General features: G+C 52.8%; 1 protein-coding gene across 7 annotated transcripts in view; it reads left to right on the forward strand.

Moving 5' to 3' along the window:
- TNIK (TRAF2 and NCK interacting kinase) overlaps positions 1 to 15,607 on the forward strand; it is a 168,962-nt gene extending 153,355 nt beyond the window's left edge. For all 7 annotated transcript variants that reach the window (XM_075418325.1, XM_075418324.1, XM_075418326.1 and 4 more), the window contains 10 exons: positions 1,316 to 1,480; positions 4,896 to 5,010; positions 5,595 to 5,765; positions 5,994 to 6,137; positions 7,686 to 7,820; positions 8,110 to 8,210; positions 9,681 to 9,830; positions 11,101 to 11,260; positions 12,380 to 12,519; positions 14,033 to 15,607. In XM_075418325.1, the coding sequence (XP_075274440.1) occupies positions 1,316 to 1,480; positions 4,896 to 5,010; positions 5,595 to 5,765; positions 5,994 to 6,137; positions 7,686 to 7,820; positions 8,110 to 8,210; positions 9,681 to 9,830; positions 11,101 to 11,260; positions 12,380 to 12,519; positions 14,033 to 14,116 (1,365 nt within the window). In that variant the 3' untranslated portion in view covers positions 14,117 to 15,607. The remainder of the gene's footprint in view (positions 1 to 1,315; positions 1,481 to 4,895; positions 5,011 to 5,594; positions 5,766 to 5,993; positions 6,138 to 7,685; positions 7,821 to 8,109; positions 8,211 to 9,680; positions 9,831 to 11,100; positions 11,261 to 12,379; positions 12,520 to 14,032) is intronic.
- Positions 15,608 to 20,322: the final 4,715 nt, after the last annotated feature.

The raw sequence follows: 20,322 nt of genomic DNA on the forward strand, positions 1-20,322 counted from the left end.
ACTTCGAAAGAGAGGAAGGAGTTAGCAAAAGAAGTCGCAGCGTGTTTGCTGCCTTCCTCCCTGAGTCTCGGAGCTGGGCAGCAATGCAGAGCCCCCTCACCCCCCGCCGGCGTGGAGCCGTTCGGGGCAGGGACCCCCAGCCTGGGCAGCCCGCTGCCCGTCCTTGTAGCAGGGAGGGTGATGCCGGGCAGGAGAACAGCTCACTGCGGGGACAGGCAGGGAGTGAGCTTGGTGCTGAGCGTCACAGCTGTAAAACGCGTGCCGTGCCAGCAAGGCCATTGGAGAAACCGGTGACGCAGAAGGGTTTAAAAGCCACAGGTGAGACAAGCAGCTGGGAAACCCCTCTGGGAGGAGGGAGCGTGATCAGAAAGCCAAACCGCAGCCTGGTGCTGGGTGCTGACTGTTCCCTCCCCACCACCACCGCAGCCATCGGAGGACAGACGCGCTGCGGGCAGCGGGCTTTGGGCAAAGGGCTTTTCGCTGTTTGGCAGGACAACAAGGTGGTTGAAGGTGATGGTAACAAGGGAAGAAAAGATAAATGTTGTGGGGACTGGTCAAAAACTTGGTGAGCTTGTTCAGAGGGAGTTTTCCACTAATCCCAGTAAACGGGCGAGTCTCTGTAATGATCTCATTGGTGTGCTCCAGGCAGGTGGGAGTCATCAAAATGGCAAATATCTCCAAACGATGAGCAGGGAAGGGAGAAACTTGCCGTTGTCTTGCACAAGATGGGGTTGGAGAGGAGGGGGAACCCCGGGGAAGCCCCGGGCACGTTGCACGCAGAGCAAGATGCCGGTGGTTCTGCCGATGCTCCCTCTGTTCACTGCTGGTTTGGGTTACAGAAACATGCGACGGGAGCTGTGTTGGCATTTGCAGTCAGGCCCTTCGCTGCCGTAGCTGTGCAAAGCCGTTCAGGCTGACGCTGATCCAGGGGGCAGATTCTGCTGTCACCGGCAGCTGCGTGGGAGGAGAGCCGGCCATGGGTTTTGCACCCATGGTGGCAAGAGCAGAATCTGCCCTACATTCCTTGCCTCAAAACAACCGCGATCAGGCTTCTCTCGCTCTAACGTGGCTAATTACTCTGTATTGACTTTGTGATTAATCCCTCTTTCTTTCTCCTGGGGTGGGGGGTTGGTTTGCTGCTTGCCAGCTTGCATAGGGATGGAAACAGAGAGGGTCCTTCTCCTGCGCGTGCTCTGGGAACTGGGGGACTGCCAACGACTTGGTTTTGTTTGGTTTTTTTCTCTTCTTTTTCTCTTCTTCCCCCATTCTTCCCTCCCCCCCCCCCCTTCCTTCCTCGTGCTTTGTGTCTCTGCAGACCTCTGGTGAAAAAAAGCGTTCTGGCCACGCAGCCAGCAATGGCTTTGCAGGTCACATCAATCTCCCTGACCTGGTGCAGCAAAGCCACTCGCCTGCCGGCACGCCGACCGAGGCCCTGGGGCGAGTCTCCACGCATGCGCAGGACATGGACTCGGTGCCTGAAGTAGGTGGTGGGGGGGCTCCTCTTTCTCCTTTGCATCGCTTGAAACAAGTATTAACACCTCTGCCCCGTAAAGGGGCTTTCCTGCTTTCCTCCCTGGCTTTCTTGGCTCTTCTCTCTTTGTTTCTGGTCCACGTGGGAGAGTGTAGTGGAAAGACAAGGGAATCTGATGGGTTGTCTCTGCACGGGTCTGTGACTGATGGTAGAAACGTACATTAGGTCTTCTCTCAAGCCCACAGCTGGAGTTTTGGTGGTGACGGCTTGAATGCTGCCAACTGCTGTGAAAGTGTCGTGTGTCCCCCTTTTTTTTTTTTTGCACTTGGAAATAACAGAGAATTATGAAAGCCAGAGATGCCGTTAACTTCAGCTAGGCCCAGGTTCCACCGGTGTGATCTCTGGTACTTCACGTGACGCAAAAGGCTTGCAAAAACCAAAGCCAACAAAATTGTGGACAGTTCTTCAGATGAGCAGAAATCTGCACGCCTTTAAAATGGTGTGTTTCCAGTCATGGCAAAGTATTTCTCCCCAGTAGCTGTTTCACAGGGACACGATTGAACATTAACATTGCGTAAGGTGTAAAAAGTCCTGGAAAGTACAAGATGTGGCACAAAAGCCAGGGAAGTCGATGTGTCCTGCTTACCATCACCAGCTGTGGGAACCAGGCACATAATTCGCTGTTTTCCTATGAGAAATCAACCCATTTGGTGCTAAATAAGCTATTTTGTTTAATTTTTTCTTTTCATTTTGTTGGTTATACATCAGAAGTTCTGTCATCGTGTTCTCTTTCACAGAAACGATGTACTCATTCTATGCTTTACTTTTACTAGCAGTATAAAAATAAAAAACGCTTGGAATTGTTCATTGATGAAACGTAAGAACAGATGGTGCGTGACTTGACCTCAAGGCTTTATCCGTTTCCCCGTTGCCTTTAAAAGCAGTGATGAGTTCATCCTGAAAGTAACACCTTCCACGGTCATCCTGGGACTGCTTAAACATGAGCAAGGATTGCGTTTAAATATTCATTTATAGAATACCAACCAAAAAGATGTTTTCCATTTCTAAAACTGCGTTTTTGGGGCTGGCTGAGCCAGGAGTGGGTGTAAGTGGAAACTTGGGGATTTAGTTCGCAGGCTTCCAGGTGACTCATGGTGCTGCAGGCAAAAAGAAGGGAGTAAGCACACCCTCACCCCGCAGCTTGATGGTGTCTCTGTGGGCCACCGCGGAGGTTTGTAGGAGGTTGAACGGGACCTGGAGAAAGATGAGGTCTTAATGTTTAAATAATGGACTTGCAAGTTATTAAAATGGAGAATTCTTAGGAGAGTAGCTGAATCTGAGCAAAGAAAAGAAATGCTCGGTGCATTGGGATGAGGGATTTCTTCATAATTCATTTGTCATAAAAGCACCTGGCTCTCGGCTGGAAAGCATCCCTGTAAATACTTTGACTTTGTCTCCTCCTTGAATTGTTGGTGTTTTATGGAAAAGACATCCATCACAGGGAAAAAAAATTTGTATTTCTTGGATAGAGAAGCACAAAGTAGTGAGTGTATCTCAGATGCGCACGCAATATCATGGCGTACTGTGTATGTAAATGCCGTATCTGTTGCTGCAGCCTTCCCTGCCGCAGGCTCTTACCTCCTTCCGTGGGTCTCGGTTACCTTGTCCTTTTTGGAAATCCATCCCGTTTCTATGGAAACAGGCAGGCTGTCAGGGGAAGAGAGCCAGGAGGGAAGCGGGAGGTGAGCGTGGTTTTGGCAGGCGCGGGGCATGGATGTCGGCTCACCTAGCCAGCCCCAAAACCTTGGTGCCACCGTGGAAAGTCCCAAACCACGAGGTTTTTTTGCCCCTAAATCTTTTTGTGGCCAGCCGGAGGAGTGGTCCGAGCCCATCGCTGGTATGGATGTGCTAGGGCAGTGGTGTTCCCCGTGGCACGTGGGCTTGTCCCCATGGCAGTCGTCCGTCCGGGGCTGCGACGGTGGCTTTGGGCATGGGAGCAGCCCGGGCTGTGGTGGCTCGGTGACGGGAAAGCTGGGGAAGATTTATTTTGGTGAAGGAAAATGTCTCGAGGAAGAAAAACGCGAGGAATCGTGCTGCTGCGGAGTGACTTGGGTTTTGCTGCTGTTGCAGCTCTGAACAGAGCTCATGCATAAAGCATGTCCTGGGTGAATGCTGCAGCAGGAGAAACAGGCTGCTCAGCGAGGGGGGGGCAATCGCATCGCTTTGATTCCCAAGGCAAGGATTTCCTTTTTGCTGAGGAGAAGGTCTGAGCCCCGTTTTCTGCCTTAACAAAGCAACGGCTTTAAAAAGAAGCAACGCGATGTGGGGGTTTGTTCCTCCCCAGATCCCGAAGTGCTGGCTCTGACGTTCCCCGCCATACTTTCAGGTTTCGTTTTGCTGACTTAGAAGCAGCCCTTTCTGCAGTCCCACCCGAGATGCTATAGGCAATTTTTAAAGTTTTATGGAAATTGCAGACAACCCGCACGTGTCGTCCCCGTGCAGTGTGCTGCAGACCAGGTTTGGGGGGGATGGAGCGACGGGGAGGTGCCGTCTCCTCACGAGCCTGAGTGTCCGAGGAGCTTTCAGACACCCCCTGTTCCAAAGCCCTCCCGAAAGCATCGCACAGCTCACCCCGAGCCTTCCCCACCTCCAGCACTTCAAGTCCTCCCAAAACCGGAGCAGCCAGACGAAAAATAGGTGTATTGCTAAAGAGCTGACTTCTCCCACTTTCCCAAGGGCATCCGTGATCTGGGCTTAGCCCGGCAAATCCCTGGAGAGCGGGTGGTACGAGCGGAGCGGTTTTATGGCTGAGCGAGCTCTCCCGACGACGCTTTTCAGGTCCTAAAATAGATTTCCACAACCTATTGGAATAAAATCTTTGCTCGGACTGTGCTGGTTAGCACTTGGCTTTGGCATAAGGAAGGACAACAGTCCCACCTCTACCAGCTCGCCAGATTACTCTGGTGGTCCGGGGCTTGCTGGGGCTCCCAGTGCCATCCTGCCAGTCTCGGCTTGCACGCTGGGAGAGGGGGAGAAGCAAACCCTCCCCTGCCTGGCATCCCGGAGCGGGCTGTTTCAGGCAGGCGTGTCACCGCGCAGACAAGTTGGTTTTTTACCAGCAGTGACCTTTGCCTCTGGCCCTGCGGCTTCTCCGCTAACCGGTCTCCTGGCTGTGCTGTGCTTTCCCTGCGAGGAGAGAGCAGAGCCGGGCCCTGCTCCCCTCCTTTGCTGTTGCTCATGGACACTCGCAAATCCAATGTAATGTTTTTCCTGATTAGTTACGAGGGAGGAGGGGCAAATGTTCATACAGGGCTCAAAAAGGGCACCACAGGGCCAGGCGCTGGGTCTTACCTATACACAAGTGCACAAAATTATGGTTATTATTTCAGTGCTCTGAGCTCTCTCCTGGCTGTTTGTTTTCCAGTACGGTATGGGAAGTAGCACCAAAGCCTCTTTCACCCCATTTGTGGACACCAGAGTGTATCAGACCTCACCTACTGATGAAGACGAAGATGAGGATGAAGAGTCATCTGCTACTGGTAGGTGGCAGTGGGGCCAGTTGGAGAGGGGAGGGTCTTGTGGCAACCAGGTCATGGAGCCTGGATAACCCCACTGAACCTCTTCTACATTTCACTTACTCCTGTCCAAACACTGCTCATGTCTGCATCCTTGTGCTCTTCAGTCTCCATCCAACTTCTTCTTCCCCCACCAGTGAAAAGCTACCAGAAAGGTCCAGGAGAAAACAGGGAGCAGCAGAAATCCACCCACCCGTCTGCCTGGGCAGCCAGGAGAGATGTTCCTGGCAGAACTGGGAGGTGGTGATTGCTCCAAAAAGCTGGCGGTTGCTCAGCAGTCATTGAAAATGGCTGGATGCGGGCAGCGAATAGCGCTTTCAGCTCGGCAGGCAGGGCTGGAGGCCTGGGGACATCACCTGCCGACGGGTTTGGTGGTGGTTCCGACCCACGAGAAAATCCTGATGATCCCTCTCCATACCAGTAGCTTGTGACGTAGTAATGACTCCCCCATCAGGAAATAAACCAAGTGTTGTCTTCCTATCCCAAAAAAGAGGTGACAGAAGAGTTAATGCGTCACACCTCGCTGTTTCGTTGTGTTTCCTTGCAAGCCCTGTTCACCAGCGAGCTGCTCAGACAGGAGCAGGCCAAGCTGAACGAAGCCCGGAAGATCTCGGTGGTGAACGTCAACCCCACCAACATCCGTCCCCACAGTGACACCCCGGAGATCCGGAAATACAAGAAACGCTTCAACTCGGAGATACTCTGTGCTGCTTTATGGGGTAAGCGCCTCGTCCCACCGTGCCCTCGGCAAAGCTCCCCAGAGCGTGTGGCTGGTGATGAAATGTCAGTGTTTGTCCCCTTCTCCATCCCGGGCAAGGCTAATGTCCCCGAGTCCCCACAGCCTTAGCTGGGATCGGTCGCTTCTGCAATGGTAGCTGAGATGAGCTCAGGGTGTCGTCCGTGGGAGCAGCCGTGGCTCCTGGCGCCCATCGCCCTCTCCTCTGCAGGGGTGAATCTGCTGGTGGGCACCGAAAACGGCCTGATGCTGCTGGACCGAAGTGGACAAGGGAAGGTCTACAACCTCATCAACAGACGGCGATTTCAACAGATGGACGTACTCGAGGGTCTGAACGTCCTCGTGACAATATCGGGTACGCCTCTCGTGCTCCCACCCCTTCCTTCACCTTCCTGGCTGTGTGCCCCGAGCGGTTCCAGCTCCGACAAAACCTGCCCACTGGTGTCAGAGGGAAGCTCCCGGGGGAGGGTTGGAGGCGGTTTATTCCAGAATCAAAAGCGTTAGATTTCAAGAAGACCTCCGAAAGCATTTTCTCGCATCACCTGGCAGCTCCACTTCGTCCCCAGTGCCCCATCCTCCTACAGCAGGGGAGGGGAGGTGCGGGATGCAGACACTGCAGCAAGGCGGGTGGTAATCACAGCTCGAGCAGGCAGCAGCAAGCTCTGCTTTTGGGTCTGCTTCTGCCCAACCCTGCTGCAGTGCTCCTGCTCGGGCCACGGCTGTGCTCAGGGTGCCCCAAGCATCGTGAAGGCCACGCGCTGGTCACTGTCCCCTGATTCAGCCAAGAGCTCCAGAGCTCTCAGCTCAGGCTCCTGGGGTGATTTCTGGCAAAAACGAAGTGAAAACTCTCTAGTCCAGTCTCCCAGGAAGGTGCCCAGCACCCTCCCTGCAGAGCAGCCCCGTGAAGCACACGGGTGGTGGAGCCGGGGCAGAGCCTTCTCCTGCTGGTACCTGCCCCGCAGAGCTCACGGAGGACAGCAAGAGAAATTGCTCCAAAAAACGTGCAGATGTGGCACTTCAGGAGATGGTTTAGCAGGTATGGTGCTGATGGGTTGACGGTTGGACTTGATGATCTTAAAGGTCTTTTCCAGCCTTAATGATTCTATGATTCTGTTTACTTTCACGTTGCTCAGCACCTCCCTGGGCTCACTCTGCACTCGAAGGGGCGGAAGGTGATGAAGGGAGGGGTAACGCTCCCCGGGGAGCACCAGCCCCAAACACAGTGCTGAGGACAAACCCGGGGGACCTGTGGAAACCCAGGAGCAGATGCAGCCCCCGGTTGATGGTTTGGGTTCTCTCCCACCGGCCTTGGTGCGAGCTGTGTCCCATCCCTGTGGCGGGGGCTTTGCGGCAGCGGGGGGGGGGGGGTGGTTGTAGCCACGTCGCAGCCGTCCCAGAGCCCACAGAAGTGCAGGAATTCGGCAGCCCCTCAGCGCTGCAGAGCCCAGCACGTGGCTCGTCAGCGAAAAGGTCTTCCCGGTGCCTGTTGCAGGCCACGGGGCTCATGGAATTAATGTTGTGTGAAGAAGAGAGGAAAGAAACCAGGTAGCTGAGTGGTCGGGTCAGCCCTGAGCTGTAAGAGCTGGGGTCACGGTCCCGCTGTGCCCAACCGGCTCTGCGTGAACACTGATCTATAGGAAAAGGAACATTTCCAACCTGCGGAAGCAAGAGCCCGGCTCTTCCCGTGTCCGCCTGCGGTCTGGGAGACAGAGGTCTGGGCTCTGCTTTCCATACGTTTTTTCCCAAGAAAACAACCAACACAACAACTAAATTGCTGTTTTCAACTTTGTCGTGAAACGAACTTTAATTTTTATCATCTTGTGGGTGAAAGCAAGCACTGAAATCCCAAGATCTCCCGTGCCCGCTTGCTCTGCTCTGACGGGGAAGCTTCCTTTGCCAACAGGAAAGAAGAACAAGCTGCGCGTGTACTATCTCTCCTGGCTGAGAAACAGGATTTTACACAATGACCCTGAAGTGGAGAAGAAGCAGGGCTGGATCACGGTCGGGGACCTAGAGGGATGCATCCACTACAAAGTCGGTGAGTGGCCTCTCTGGAAAAAAATGTCCCAAGTCCGAATGTCCAAAAATGTCCATAAAATGCCTTTTTGTTCTCTAGTTTGAGATCTGACCTGACAATTTCTCTTAGAAGTATGGGTAGACCATAGCCACAAATAAATTTGGGATTTGTCTGTATGTATTAGGTGGACACTTTACCAAACACAAACCAGCAGAGAGAGACAGCCTGAGAAGCTGTTCTGGAGATGAGTTGTTAGGTCTTGTTGGAAAGAAAGTGAATGGTTTTAAAATGGGTTTTATTTTCATTTTAGTGAAGTATGAAAGAATCAAGTTCTTGGTGATTGCCTTAAAGAATGCTGTAGAGATCTACGCTTGGGCTCCTAAACCATATCACAAGTTTATGGCATTTAAGGTATGTTTGTCTTTTAACCAAAACACGCTCTGTAGTTGTAAATACAGGAGATTTCTGGACTATGCAGAGCAGAAAAGCATCTTGCTTACGTAGCTGAGCTCCTCAGATGCCCAGCAGGCAGGGGAGACAGGATACCTTCTGGCTGAAGACATGGGATACGTTCTGCTTGTGGCTAATGATTAAGCGTTAATATTTGCTTGTGCTGGCAGGCTTTATTTGGGAAGTTTGCAGAAAGCTGACCCAAGGCCCACAAGTAAAATTCAACTGGGGCTTTTGATGGGGTTATTTTTTGTGGTTTCGTTTTTTTTTTTTACTCTGCCTAATTTTTCACATAGAGGATGAAAACAGGTTGGCCGCCTTTTCCATTTTTATTTTGCAAGGTCATCTCCCCTTCTCCAGTGTGGATTCTGTTTCAGGACAGAAAGTCCAGGAGAAGGACCCATTCTTTCTCTCTTTTCATCTACCTCAGCTTCCTTCAGTGAGATCTTTCTCCTCTGTAACCTGCCAACGGGTGTTTTGTACTTAGTGCTGTAAAGCACTTTTCATCCTAAGCTCTGTGCAGAGCCGAGTCACAGGGGGCAATGCCTGCTGGAGACGTTCATGCTGAGCAATCTCATTTTGCATCCTCCCAGCACAAATGGGCTTATTCAGTATTAGGTCACATTTGCTTTTTGTGACCAAAAGCCAGAACACATGGGCTCGATGACATGGAGAGCTCAGCAGCATCAAAATGGCCCGGGCTCCGCTGAGGGTGCTGGTTAGTGCTCCTGGTGTGGCTTCTGACATCGCAGCGGGCTGAGCGTCCTTCCCTTCCCTTGTAGGCAGGGATCTGTCTGAATGGTGGGAAGCACCGCCCGCTGATTTTCCCTGACAGGAGTCAGAGCGGTCCTTGCACAGAGAGCCAGGACCCCTTTTCTCTCCCTGTGGGTGTTTCACCCTCCTGCTGAGGACCTAAGCCATGGAGGGATGCTCTCTCCTGGATCGATCCGTGCCATGGAGTTGGTCCCAGCCTGCATCCAGCAGGTTAGATTGAACAGGGAGAAGTAGGCCTTTGCTAATCGGACTCAGTTCAGCTGCCCAAACCGGAGCGGTGATGCCCGCTGGGAGAGGAGGGGGGTGGCCACAGCTCTCTGCAGACTCTGCTCTTGTTACCCCACACACTGGCTGTACGCACGCTCGTGTGAAACTGAGCTGTCGCCTTCCTTCAGAGACCAAAACCTCAGGCTGGCCTTGGGCTCGTGGGAAGAAGAGCTGTGCTCGGCAAGGGTGAGCGCTGATCTGCCGGGATGGCTGGGGTGAGTGGGTGATACCCTCTGAGGTACCTGGTGTAGGAACAGAGAGACGGGAATATGAATAACCACATATTTAGTAGGAAACACAGTCGAACAAATATGATTTCAAAACCGTATCGGGCTGCTGCTATGGGGATTTGTTGGTTCTCTGTGATACTCACTGAAGGGGATATAAAAGTCTTTTGCAGATCTCCAGCACAAGCCGTTGCTCGTGGATCTCACTGTAGAAGAGGGTCAGAGACTCAAGGTTATCTTTGGATCACACACTGGTTTCCATGTGATTGATGTAGATTCTGGGAACTCTTATGATATCTACATACCATCTCATGTGAGTACACGGGGGAGTGCTGCTGCATGACTGACGCAGGTCACCGGCAAGGTTTGGATGGGCCCTTGGTGGCTCAGAAGTGGTGACTAGTCAGGGGACATCTTGCCATGGGTATGACATTCTCCAGTGCCATCCTCATTGATACTCACATAAAGAGGACTGGGGGGTATCAGATACTCCATGTTCATTATTTGCACAGGCTATTTCTGTCCTCATGCCCGAGCAGTCGGGTTTAAGGCTTCTGTGTCCCACAAAAAGGAGAATCTGTCCATACGCTGCACGGAGGGGTAATGGAGCTCTCTGTAGGGCAAGATACCACAAAACCAGGTTCTTGGTTGTTGGACAACATAGACTCACCAAGAGTCGGCTGCCCAGCACACTGTCCAGCTGCATGGTGTCCCAGATGTCCAGCTGCATGGTGTCCCAGATGTGCTCACCAACCCTTACTCGTTCCCCATGTGAGGGCTGCAGGACGAGGGTAGCCCAAATCTCAGAAGGCCTCCTGCTCAGAACTCCCAAACCCCCTGACAGCAGGGACTCACCACAAGACCTCTCTCAGGTCCAGCAGCTATCTCGGGGAGAACCAGTGCTACAAAAAACACTGCAGATGAGGATTTTCTTGATGGCTCGTTTAAGCTCCAGCCATGCTGTTGGCCCAAGCAGCATGACAAACTGCTCTAGGAGAAACAGGGTCACTAAGCAAAGCCAGGAGCTGCTGAATCTGATCCGAGCAGCAGAGCCTCCTCTCTGAGAGCTGACAAGAAGCGTAGGGAGAAATACTGGGGCAGTCTGGGGTGGTCTTGTTGTCTTAGCTGTGGAAGGGCAGACATGGGTGGAAAGTCGCTGTAGGACACTGCCCTCAGAGCTAGAGACTGATTGCTAAAAATGGGAATATTTCCTCCCTAGGGCTGCCTGTAAATTCTGAGTTTGCTTGCATTGATTTGGGTAGGAGATGGGTTCATCAGTCGGCAGGCACTGGTCTGTGTCACAGCGAGGTGTCAGCGTCAGTCTTGGGGGCGTGTGTTGTGATTCTCTCTCTGATTGCTGAACCTGTTCATCCTTGACGTATCAAGACAGCTTTGACGATAGGATAAACGTGACAGTTTATTCCCTTCCCCAGCTCATCTCTGAAAGCCAAAGCCTGTTTGGTGAACGGAGGGAAGGTTTTCTTTTGTTTGGGGTTTTGTTTTTCTAAGGCTCTGCTCCCTTCCCCCTCCCCCTTTCCCCCATTCAATGTAATTCTGACTTTTAGGGTTTATTTTAACTGCAGATTCAGGGCAATATTACTCCTCACGCCATTGTCATCCTGCCTAAAACAGACGGGATGGAGATGCTTGTGTGCTACGAGGATGAAGGCGTCTATGTGAACACCTATGGCCGGATAACTAAAGATGTGGTGCTCCAGTGGGGAGAAATGCCTACTTCCGTGGGTAGGTCAGCCCTTCCTCTTCACCTGCACAAAACACAAATGGCAAGTGAGATGAGGAGTCGGGAGTCATTGGGGCTTTTGTTTGTCAAAGGAGAATTCTCTCAGCCAGATAAAAGATGCAGTTGCTAAATTTCTACAGTTTGGTCCTGTGCAGTAAAAGCAAATGACTTCTTGAAGATTTGAGCTCTGGTTCATCTTAAGTATAAGATAAGATAATACAAGCTGTTGCACTGGTGGGATACCGTGTTGAGTCGAAGAGGGGCTGAGTGCGGAGCTGGGAGCACAGGCCCCATCTGCAGTACTGTGTCCAGTTCTGGGCTCCCCAGTTCAAGAAAGATGAGGAGCTACTGGAGAGAGTCCAGCGGAGGGCTACGAGGATGAGGAGGGGACTGGAGCATCTCTCCTACGAGGAGAGGCTGAGGGAGCTGGGCTTGTTCAGCCTGAAGAAGAGAAGGCTGCGAGGGGACCTTATAAATGCTTACAAATATCTGCAGGGTGGGTGTCAGGAGGATGGGGCCAGACTCTTTTCAGTGGTGCCCAGCGACAGGACGAGGGGCAACGGGCACAAACTGAAGCACAGGAAGTTCCATCTGAACATGAGGAAGAACTTCTTCCCTCTGAGGGTGACGGAGCCCTGGCCCAGGCTGCCCAGGGAGGCTGTGGAGTCTCCTTCTCTGGAGATATCCAAGACCTGCCTGGACAAGGTCCTGTGCAGCCTGCTCTGGGTGACCCTGCTTTGACAGGGGGGTTGGACTGGGTGACCCACAGAGGTCTCTGCCAACCCCTACCATGCTGTGATTCTGGGATTCTTGGTTGCTTCTCTGGCTTGGCTGTTGCTCAGCTCCACGACCTGCAGAGGCAAGCCGCTGCCCAGCTCCTGACCCGCAGAAGTCGGAAGAAGCGATACTTCTTCTGTTTAAATTACTCAGCAATTTCTGGATGGCAAGTGCTGTGCAGAGGTGATTATCGCTGCGGGCACGCGCCTGGCCGCCCGTGCCTCCGGCAGTCAGAGCTCTGCCGTTGATCTGACCAGGCTTTGCTGATGAGAGCTTTTCTGCCCGCTGCGTAATATTTAGCTCAACACACGTTGTAACACCTACCAAATGCTTCATTTTGACAGCTTACATTCATTCCAATCAAATAATGGGCTGGGGAGAGAAGGCTATCGAAATCCGGTCAGTGGAGACGGGACATTTGGACGGAGTATTTATGCACAAGCGAGCTCAAAGGTTAAAGTTTCTATGTGAAAGGAATGATAAGGTAAGTCCACTTCAACGCCTGGATCCATGCTTTAAGCTACAGCCACCTTCTTTTAGACTTGGTCTGGTTTATCTTGAGGTTGATAATTAATCTGAAGGTCCTGCTTAACAAGCAGTGCCCATAAACCCCCTCCCAGTTAATTCTCTCCAGTGGATGCAGACCTCAGCCTTTGGTGGGAGGATCTGCAAGATCTCTTCTACCTCAGGCTGAGCTCTGCGTTGACTCGGCTTGACTTTCTCCCACGTCTTGCATCTGAACATTGACTGTTGTGGCTGCCAGGTAAACTCGGTACCACTAAGGATGTGTAAGCGACCCCGATTTGAGCTCTGGTGCAGAAACATTTTGATGCATTTTTAGTTTTGTGATCTTAGAACTATTTTCTGCATGGAACCCCATCTTTTACTGTGGACAGCACTGATAAGTACAGCTCTGGAGGGGCACCAGAGTTGCATGGGGAGGGCGGCTGTCGGGTAGGTGACCCCGGCCATGGGTGCAACTCACCTTGCAACTGAGTGGACCGTGGGAAGCTGCCCAAATACCCCTAGTGTGCTTTTTCCCTAACCTTCGAGTACTCGACTCTGCAGGTTTTATACTGGTTTTTTAAAGAGTTCTTTTTCTGGTTTGCTCCTATTGGGGTGTGGTTTTTTTCTTCTACTTTTCTTAGGAAGCGGGAAAAAGACCCACCTCACTCTTTCTAAAATACTGGAACCAGCTGACCACTGGCGGGTTTGAAATACTAAAACCAGATGTTTCTCTTTCTGGAGAAATGGTGAACAATTAAAGTCACGTGAAGGTGGAATAATTTTTGGTTTTAGAAAGGACAGAAGCTTCAGATTGTCCCCGTCAGTATTTGCAAATTATAAGTTATTTTTTAAGACTTCCGTTGCAGTCAGAGGTTGGTGGATCCTGACAGAAGCACCAAAAATCGTATTCTTTGTACTGAGGCCTGACAGGTTTCTGTGCACTGAAAGGATACAGAAGGAAAGTAGTTTTCCCGAGCTTTACTTTCAGAAACAGCTGAAATACCGGGATGAACTTTTCCGAAGCAAACCATATCGAACCGAGGCAGATATGGACCCAAATGGTTAACAGTTAGCAAGACCCAAACCCCTGGCAGCAGTCTTTATTTAATATTGCATAATAAATGGTGCCGTGGCAGTAAAATGTGATAAACTTGGTATTTTTAAGGCATTCCAAACCTTGCTCTCTTGGTGGCGATAGCGAGGAAGGTTTTATTACTGTGTTTACTAGTCAGTGGTTCGACTGGATCTGAGTCTGACACGGGTCAGCTCCGGCCCCCGAGCTCCGCAAAAAACTGGGAACCAGGTGATGGGGCCACGTAAAGGTGCTGCTGTCAGCTGGAGAGAAGGAGCAGGGGGGGGTTTAGGCAGAGGAGACCGTGGGGTGTGGGGCAGCTTCCACTTTCCTCGCTCACCGAGACAATTAACAGGCTTTTTCTTACAATAATAAAAATTAGTAACAAGGTTGGTTTTTCTTTTTTGCTTCCAAACAGGTGTTTTTTGCATCGGTGAGATCCGGAGGAAGCAGCCAAGTGTTTTTCATGACCCTGAACAGAAACTCCATGATGAACTGGTAACAGAGGAGCACTTGGCGCTCACCGCCATGGCATTATTTCTAATTTAAAGGACATTAAAGACGTGGACTAACACTGTAGAGGCAGGTGCGGAGGGCCCCGAGGAACACGGCTCCCCACGCTCCCCCGGCGCCGTCAGCCCCGGGGCAGGGGCTGCGGGCAGGGATGGACTTTCGCGCTTGGACCCCCCGAGGTCTCCTGATTACGCTGTGTTATAGTGGGTTATGAGATTTCCTTTATTTTATTTTAATTTTATTTTTTTTTTATTTTCCTTTTTCTTTGTCCCCTACTTTGTAAGAACGGGGAGAGAAACAGTGTCAAAAAGTCTGTTTTTAATTCTGTCTGCCTGCTAGCATCAAATATATAGTATGTTGTAAAGTTACCAATTAAATCTGGTGAGAGACAGCACAATAAATGTACCTTTTATCTTTGTGATGAAGGCCATAACCGTATAGCTGGGTAATTATAGAAATCTTTTGCCTTCACCAACATTTACATGTTGCTTTTGGCAGCAACGGCTTAACGGATTTTTAAAGAAGAGAAACAAATAATAGGGTTTTTTTTCCCCTCTTTTGGGAAATGGGTTTTAAATGGCTAAACTACTAGCCTTAGACTAATAAAAATCAGCTACCATTTTTGTCAAGTCTGTCAATCCATATCTCTATATGGATCTTCACATAATGGTGTGTCTTGATAGGGACAGAGGTGCCATTTGTTGTTACTCCGGAGGTGCCCGCCTGCTCCGGGGCTTGGCCGCAGGCGCCGGGCCGGGGGATCGCAGGAGGAGAGGTCAGCGGAGCGGCCGGAGGAGCCCTGTGCTCGCCCCGAGGTGGGATTTGCGGCCGCAGACGGCTCCTGGGATGCTGCGGGCGCCGGACCCCGATGCCGAAGCCGGCATGAGCTGCGGGCGCTCGTCCCTCCCCGAGCCCGGAGCCGGGCGCTGGCGTGCGCAGGCAGCCGGCGTGGGGACGGGGACGCCAAAACGAGCTGCCCGTCCCCCGCGCTGCTGGAACGGGCTTGTAAAGAGCTTAAAAAAAATACATGTATGTGTGGTTTCTTCGGCTGAGGGTGTGAATCTCTACTCGTTTTCCCCTCCGCTCCCTAGGAATTACCCAACATACAGTGAAAGACAACATCTGTGCCGAACCGTGTGTGTGTGTTTAGTTCAGGTTGAATCGTGTCCTTATAAACTCTGCTCCGTTGATTTCCGTTTTCGGTGCGTACCTGGGGTTTTCTTTCTCAGTAGCTGCAAGCATGGCCGCCTGTGGTGTTGGGGTGTCGCATAACAAGGTCTGTGTTGCTGGTTTTAACCTACCTCGTTTCGGTTGGGGTTTGTTTTTTTCATTTGGTTTCTTCTTATTTTTGTTTTTTTCTTCTTTTTTTCCGTTCCGCTGTCGATCACAGCGCTGTTACCTCCAGCGACATATAGAGAGCTTAACTGGCAATCTTGGTGTACTCAGTAACGATGGCTTTATTAAAAAATGATTAAATTAACAGGACTTGGTCGAACTTGAATCTTTATAGAGGGTGAGAGGCGTGGCGGGGTGGCGGGGACGGGGCGGGCCACCCTCGCCCGCAGCATCCCGCGGTTCGGTACCGGCAGGGCTGGCTGGCGGCGGGGCTCGGTGTGCGGAGGAGCGCGGGCCAGAGGTGCTTTGCCGGTGCCTTCCTCGCTGGCCGGGCTTTGGACTCCTTCCCGCCGGCCCGGTGCCACCCCGCGCAGCAGCAGCCTGCCCACGCAGCCGGCGACGCGCAGCGACGGCCGTCAGACCGCGGCGCTGGAATTCACAGCCCGTACAGGTCCCATCACAGACACTAATTGCCACCAGCTCTTCATTGGTAAAATTATAAAGAAAATAAACCCCAGAGCTTTTCATTAAGCTATGCTGCAAACTGATAACTCGTTTTTTGTTTTTTTTTTTTAACTCCCCCTTGAAGAGACGAATACACAGCTTTGGATGGTTATTATTTTTATCGTGGGTTTTTGGGTACAGTGGCCAAATAGAAGGGAGTTGTTGTGTTTAAACGTCAGGTGCTTTGTGAATGTATTTTTTTAAAATCATAGAGTCGTTTGAAACAAAAAGCGTAAGAAACCAATGTTGCCACAGTCTTGTCTGTGTGTACGTGGCCATACCATCGAGGGAACGCATTTCTGCTGCCAGCCACAGTAAAACACAAGACTGCAACGTTAAGCCATGCCTTTTACATTTTCGGAAAGAAAACCCAGGGCGTTAACCGTTAGCAGGTCATGGAGGTAAAGTGGCTTTTCAGGGCTCCGAGTCACGATGCCCATTGCTGGAGGGTCTTGGGAAGGTGGTGTTTGGGGCAGGATGAGTGCGGGGGACGGGGCATGTCCCCTGTGATGCTGCCGGGCAGTGAGCAGCAGATGAGGGATGTATCGGTGGACCATCACCGTCTGAAAACTTCTGCTTTGCTGCAAAACCAACCCATGATTATTATAAAGACATGCTTTACCCTCCAAATATTCCTAGCTTTGATTTGCTTGTCTTTTGTTGCAAGTGAAATACGCTTGTGGCTGAACAATGCTATCAGAAAATACTTAATTTTAGTGTTTAAAGAAATAAAACCTGGGGGCTCCTTTTAAAACCCTTTTTAACCCAGGAAAGGAAACGTATTTGTTCAGCCGAGCAGTGCTGCAGGAGGAAAAAGAGAAAGAATGACTGTGGACGTGGAGTCACTTAAGCCTGTCGCAGATCCAGTTCTTTACGGAGCTGCTGTGGAATACTGCATGAACCTCGGGGACAAGTCGTGCCCTCCGTGGTGAGTGAAACCAAAGCCCCGGAGCTGCAGGGAGGCCGTGCCCGGCCACCGGTGACCCCCGGGGAGATGCTGGGTACCATTCCCAAGGTAAAGGATGCTCAGAGGTAAGGCCGTTGCAGCTACTCAGGGGAGTTGCAGCTGTTTTCAAAACTGCTTCAGGATCATTATGAAATGGCTTTTTTCTTGTGGTGAGATGGTTTCGGGGTTGGTAATGCCTTTGGGACAGGCGGGATGCTCGCGGTGAGCCCGGCCCTGGAGCTGGGCTAGTTGCTGGAGGGGTTTGAAGTTGCTGTGCTGCAGCCCCTTGTCCTGACCTGAGCCCACGCAGCTCGGTTGCTGCCCACACCACAGTCTGCGCGGTGACGCTGCGCAGTCGGGGCCCACGTGAGCATCATTTAGGCTGGCAGCAAGGACTGACTCTGCTGGGTCCTGAGGGCGTGGGGTGGACCTCCGTGCCGTGCCCGTGCCCAGGATGAAAAGCCACGTGCCTGGGGACCCGGTGCCTCTGAGGAGACCCAGAAGACACAGCCTGGCAGTGAGGATGGGGCTTGAGGCGCGGGACGCGTGTGGCAACCGCCGAGCCCCTGCAGTGTCTGTTCCCTGCCCTGTGTATGGCTGCGGCGCTGCCGCGTCCCGTCTGAGCTGTCCCGAGCTCCTGCGGAATAGGTTTGCTGGGTTTGAATCCCGATTTTTCTTTTCTGGGAGATGCTGCACTGCCCAGAGCGGGGGGGAGCGGGAAGGGGCCCATTAACCCCCCCTGGTTTAATGCCACCGGGTGTTGCTGGAAGCGTACAAGGCCAGCACACCGATATCTTTACAACTGTGCCGTAAATGCACCAAGCTCTCCCTCTCGAATGTGTTTTGGCAGGCTAAAAGCCCCGTCCCGCGGGTGGCCCCAGCACTGCTGCCTGCCCGGCTGCTGCGCACGTAGAGAAAAACTGAACACATACCGTGTTCTTTTTGTGCCAGGCTCTGACGTGCCGCATCAGCCTGCTCTCACCTGCAGAGCCACAGCCTGATGGTCTGGACATTCCTTTCTTCTCCTTTGTGTTTCAGTTTGTTTTCTTTTTTTGGCATCAAAGCTGTCTCTGGATGACCCAAAGGCAGTAGAACGGGTGTGCAGATTACCCCAGCCACAGAGGAAACCTCCCTGTCCTTACGGACTCTTTAAATTGCCCCCACTGATGCGACGGGGTGTTCCGTTATTCAAAAGCAAAGCCCAACCGTAAACTTCAACCCATGGCTCTTACCACATAGCGTTAGATTCTGCATGACAGTAGCATTATCCGTAGTTCTCACACTTTATTAATAGTTAACTTAGCAACACTGCAAGCGCTGCCAGTTGAAAATCATGTAAACGATGCCCATCACGGAATGTTGAGATTCATGCTTCAAGGTGAGTCGCCCAGGGTGAAGGGGCTGGGTGCGGGTTGGGATTCCTGGCATTCACCCGTTCTGTACAGTCGGGCAATGAGCAGCCACGAGAGCAGGCTGGAGCCACTTCTTGCTGGAGCCCTGGAGAAAAGCCACCGCGCCCTACGGCACTGGCCGAGGGGCTGAGCGCGGCGCGGCGCGTGCTGCCGTCCTGCAAACAGGCGCTGCGGTGGTTGGTGTTGGTATTTCTGCAGTGCTTCGCCTGGGAACGGCAGCGGTGCCCTCGGGCTGGGAGTCACCGGGACCGGCGGCAGCACCCAGCCACGCGCGTGGGGACCCACATTTGTCACCTGCCGCGTCTCACCTCTGCATCACACCACGGCCCCTGAGTAACCGTGGGGTGACTCGGTCAGCCGGAGCTGCTCACTCTGCCCTGGCGAGGAAAGCCCTGTGCCTACAAGCCGCATGAAGCACCCATGTTCTTCAGAGATCACCTGAACACAGAAAAGGGAAACTACAAGCAAGCTCCAGGCTGGCAGAGCCAGGGATGGCAGGGCTGGCCCCGCAGGGAAGATGCCCGCAGGCCAGCTGCCATCTCCCCTTTGCCCTTTAGATCTCTGTGCCCTTGGTCACAACACTTCACCGCTGTCTGGCGTGGCCCGCCACCCGTGGGACGTTTGACAACGAGCCATCAAACACGTGAGAGATTAGACGGGCTGAGCATTCATCCTGGTGGAGTCGGGCGCAGGGCTCGAGTGTGCTGGAGCGTTGTGCTTCAGTTTTCCAAGCGAATCGTCGTGGTGTGATGCTCTGCCAGCCCCTTCGGGAAACGAACTGCAGCGGAGGGAGATGCACACACCGGCATTTCCCATCCATGAGCCTCAGGACCAGCCTCGAGACAGCGTCTGCGAACCAGCACCCCCACACCCAGACCCCCATTCAGAGAAACAGGGGCTTGAATCTGAGGCTGAGGGAGCTGGGCTTGTTCAGCCTGAAGAAGAGAAGGCTGAGAGGGGACCTCATAAATGCTTATAAATATCTGCAGGGTGGGTGTCAGGAGGACGGGGCCAAACTCTTTCCAGTGGTGCCCAGTGACAGGACAAGGGGCAATGGGCACAAACTGAAACCGGGGAAGTTCCGTCTGAACATGAGGAAGAACTTCTTCCCTCTGAGGGTGACGGAGCACTGGAACAGGCTGCCCAGGGAGGCTGTGGAGTCTCCTTCTCTGGAGATATTCAAGACCTGCCTGGACAAGGTCCTGTGCAGCCTGCTCTGGGTGACCCTGCTTCGGCAGGGGGGTTGGACTGGGTGACCCACAGAGGTCCCTTCCAACCCCTGCCATGCTGGGATTCTGTGATTCTATGAATCTGTTCTTGTCACTGAGAATTAAATAGGTGCTTCAACTGCCTGTAGCAAGGCTCTGGAGGGGTGTGCTACAGCCCAGCTGGCATCAGAGGCAAGGCAGTCCCCGGCACCGGCTTGCAGCATCCAGCCCAGCAGGGAAGGCAAGAGGGGCCGGGGAGGGATGGGAGAGCCCTGGGATAACTTTGTGCCTTTTGCCAGCAGACCTGGCTGAGGGAGGCAGGCAGCCATGGGGCTTCCAGCCTTTGGCATCTGAAATTTCCATGGAAGCTGACGGGCCACTCCTTGGGAAGCGAGTGATGCTCGGCCATGCTCCAGGAAGCCGGGCTGAGGGAGTGCTGTGCTCTGTGAGCTGCGCTGGCGGGGACACGGGCGACAGGCCATGGGAAGGTGTCCCTGCATGTTCTCTGCGGTAGGTAGACGGCCTTTGCTCCCTCGAACTGCTGCAGGTGGGCTGGGAAGGGTAGGGGGAAAGCACCCCCCTCCCTCGGCCGGGCACCCGCGGTGGGGTGGGGACCCCGGAGGGGGACATGGGAGCTGGGGAGGGCCTGGCCAGGAGTGTCACAGTGCCGGAGGGTTTCGCTTTGGGATGCTGGGTCAGGGCTCTCGTTTGTTTTCCCAAGTTGAACTCGAGCAGCCTGTTAATCGCCCAACCCTGCCGGACCCGGCGCGGAGGCATTCACCCGCAGCAC

Source organism: Opisthocomus hoazin, chromosome 4 (genome assembly GCF_030867145.1).
Source record: "Opisthocomus hoazin isolate bOpiHoa1 chromosome 4, bOpiHoa1.hap1, whole genome shotgun sequence".
Taxonomy (NCBI): domain Eukaryota; kingdom Metazoa; phylum Chordata; class Aves; order Opisthocomiformes; family Opisthocomidae; genus Opisthocomus; species Opisthocomus hoazin.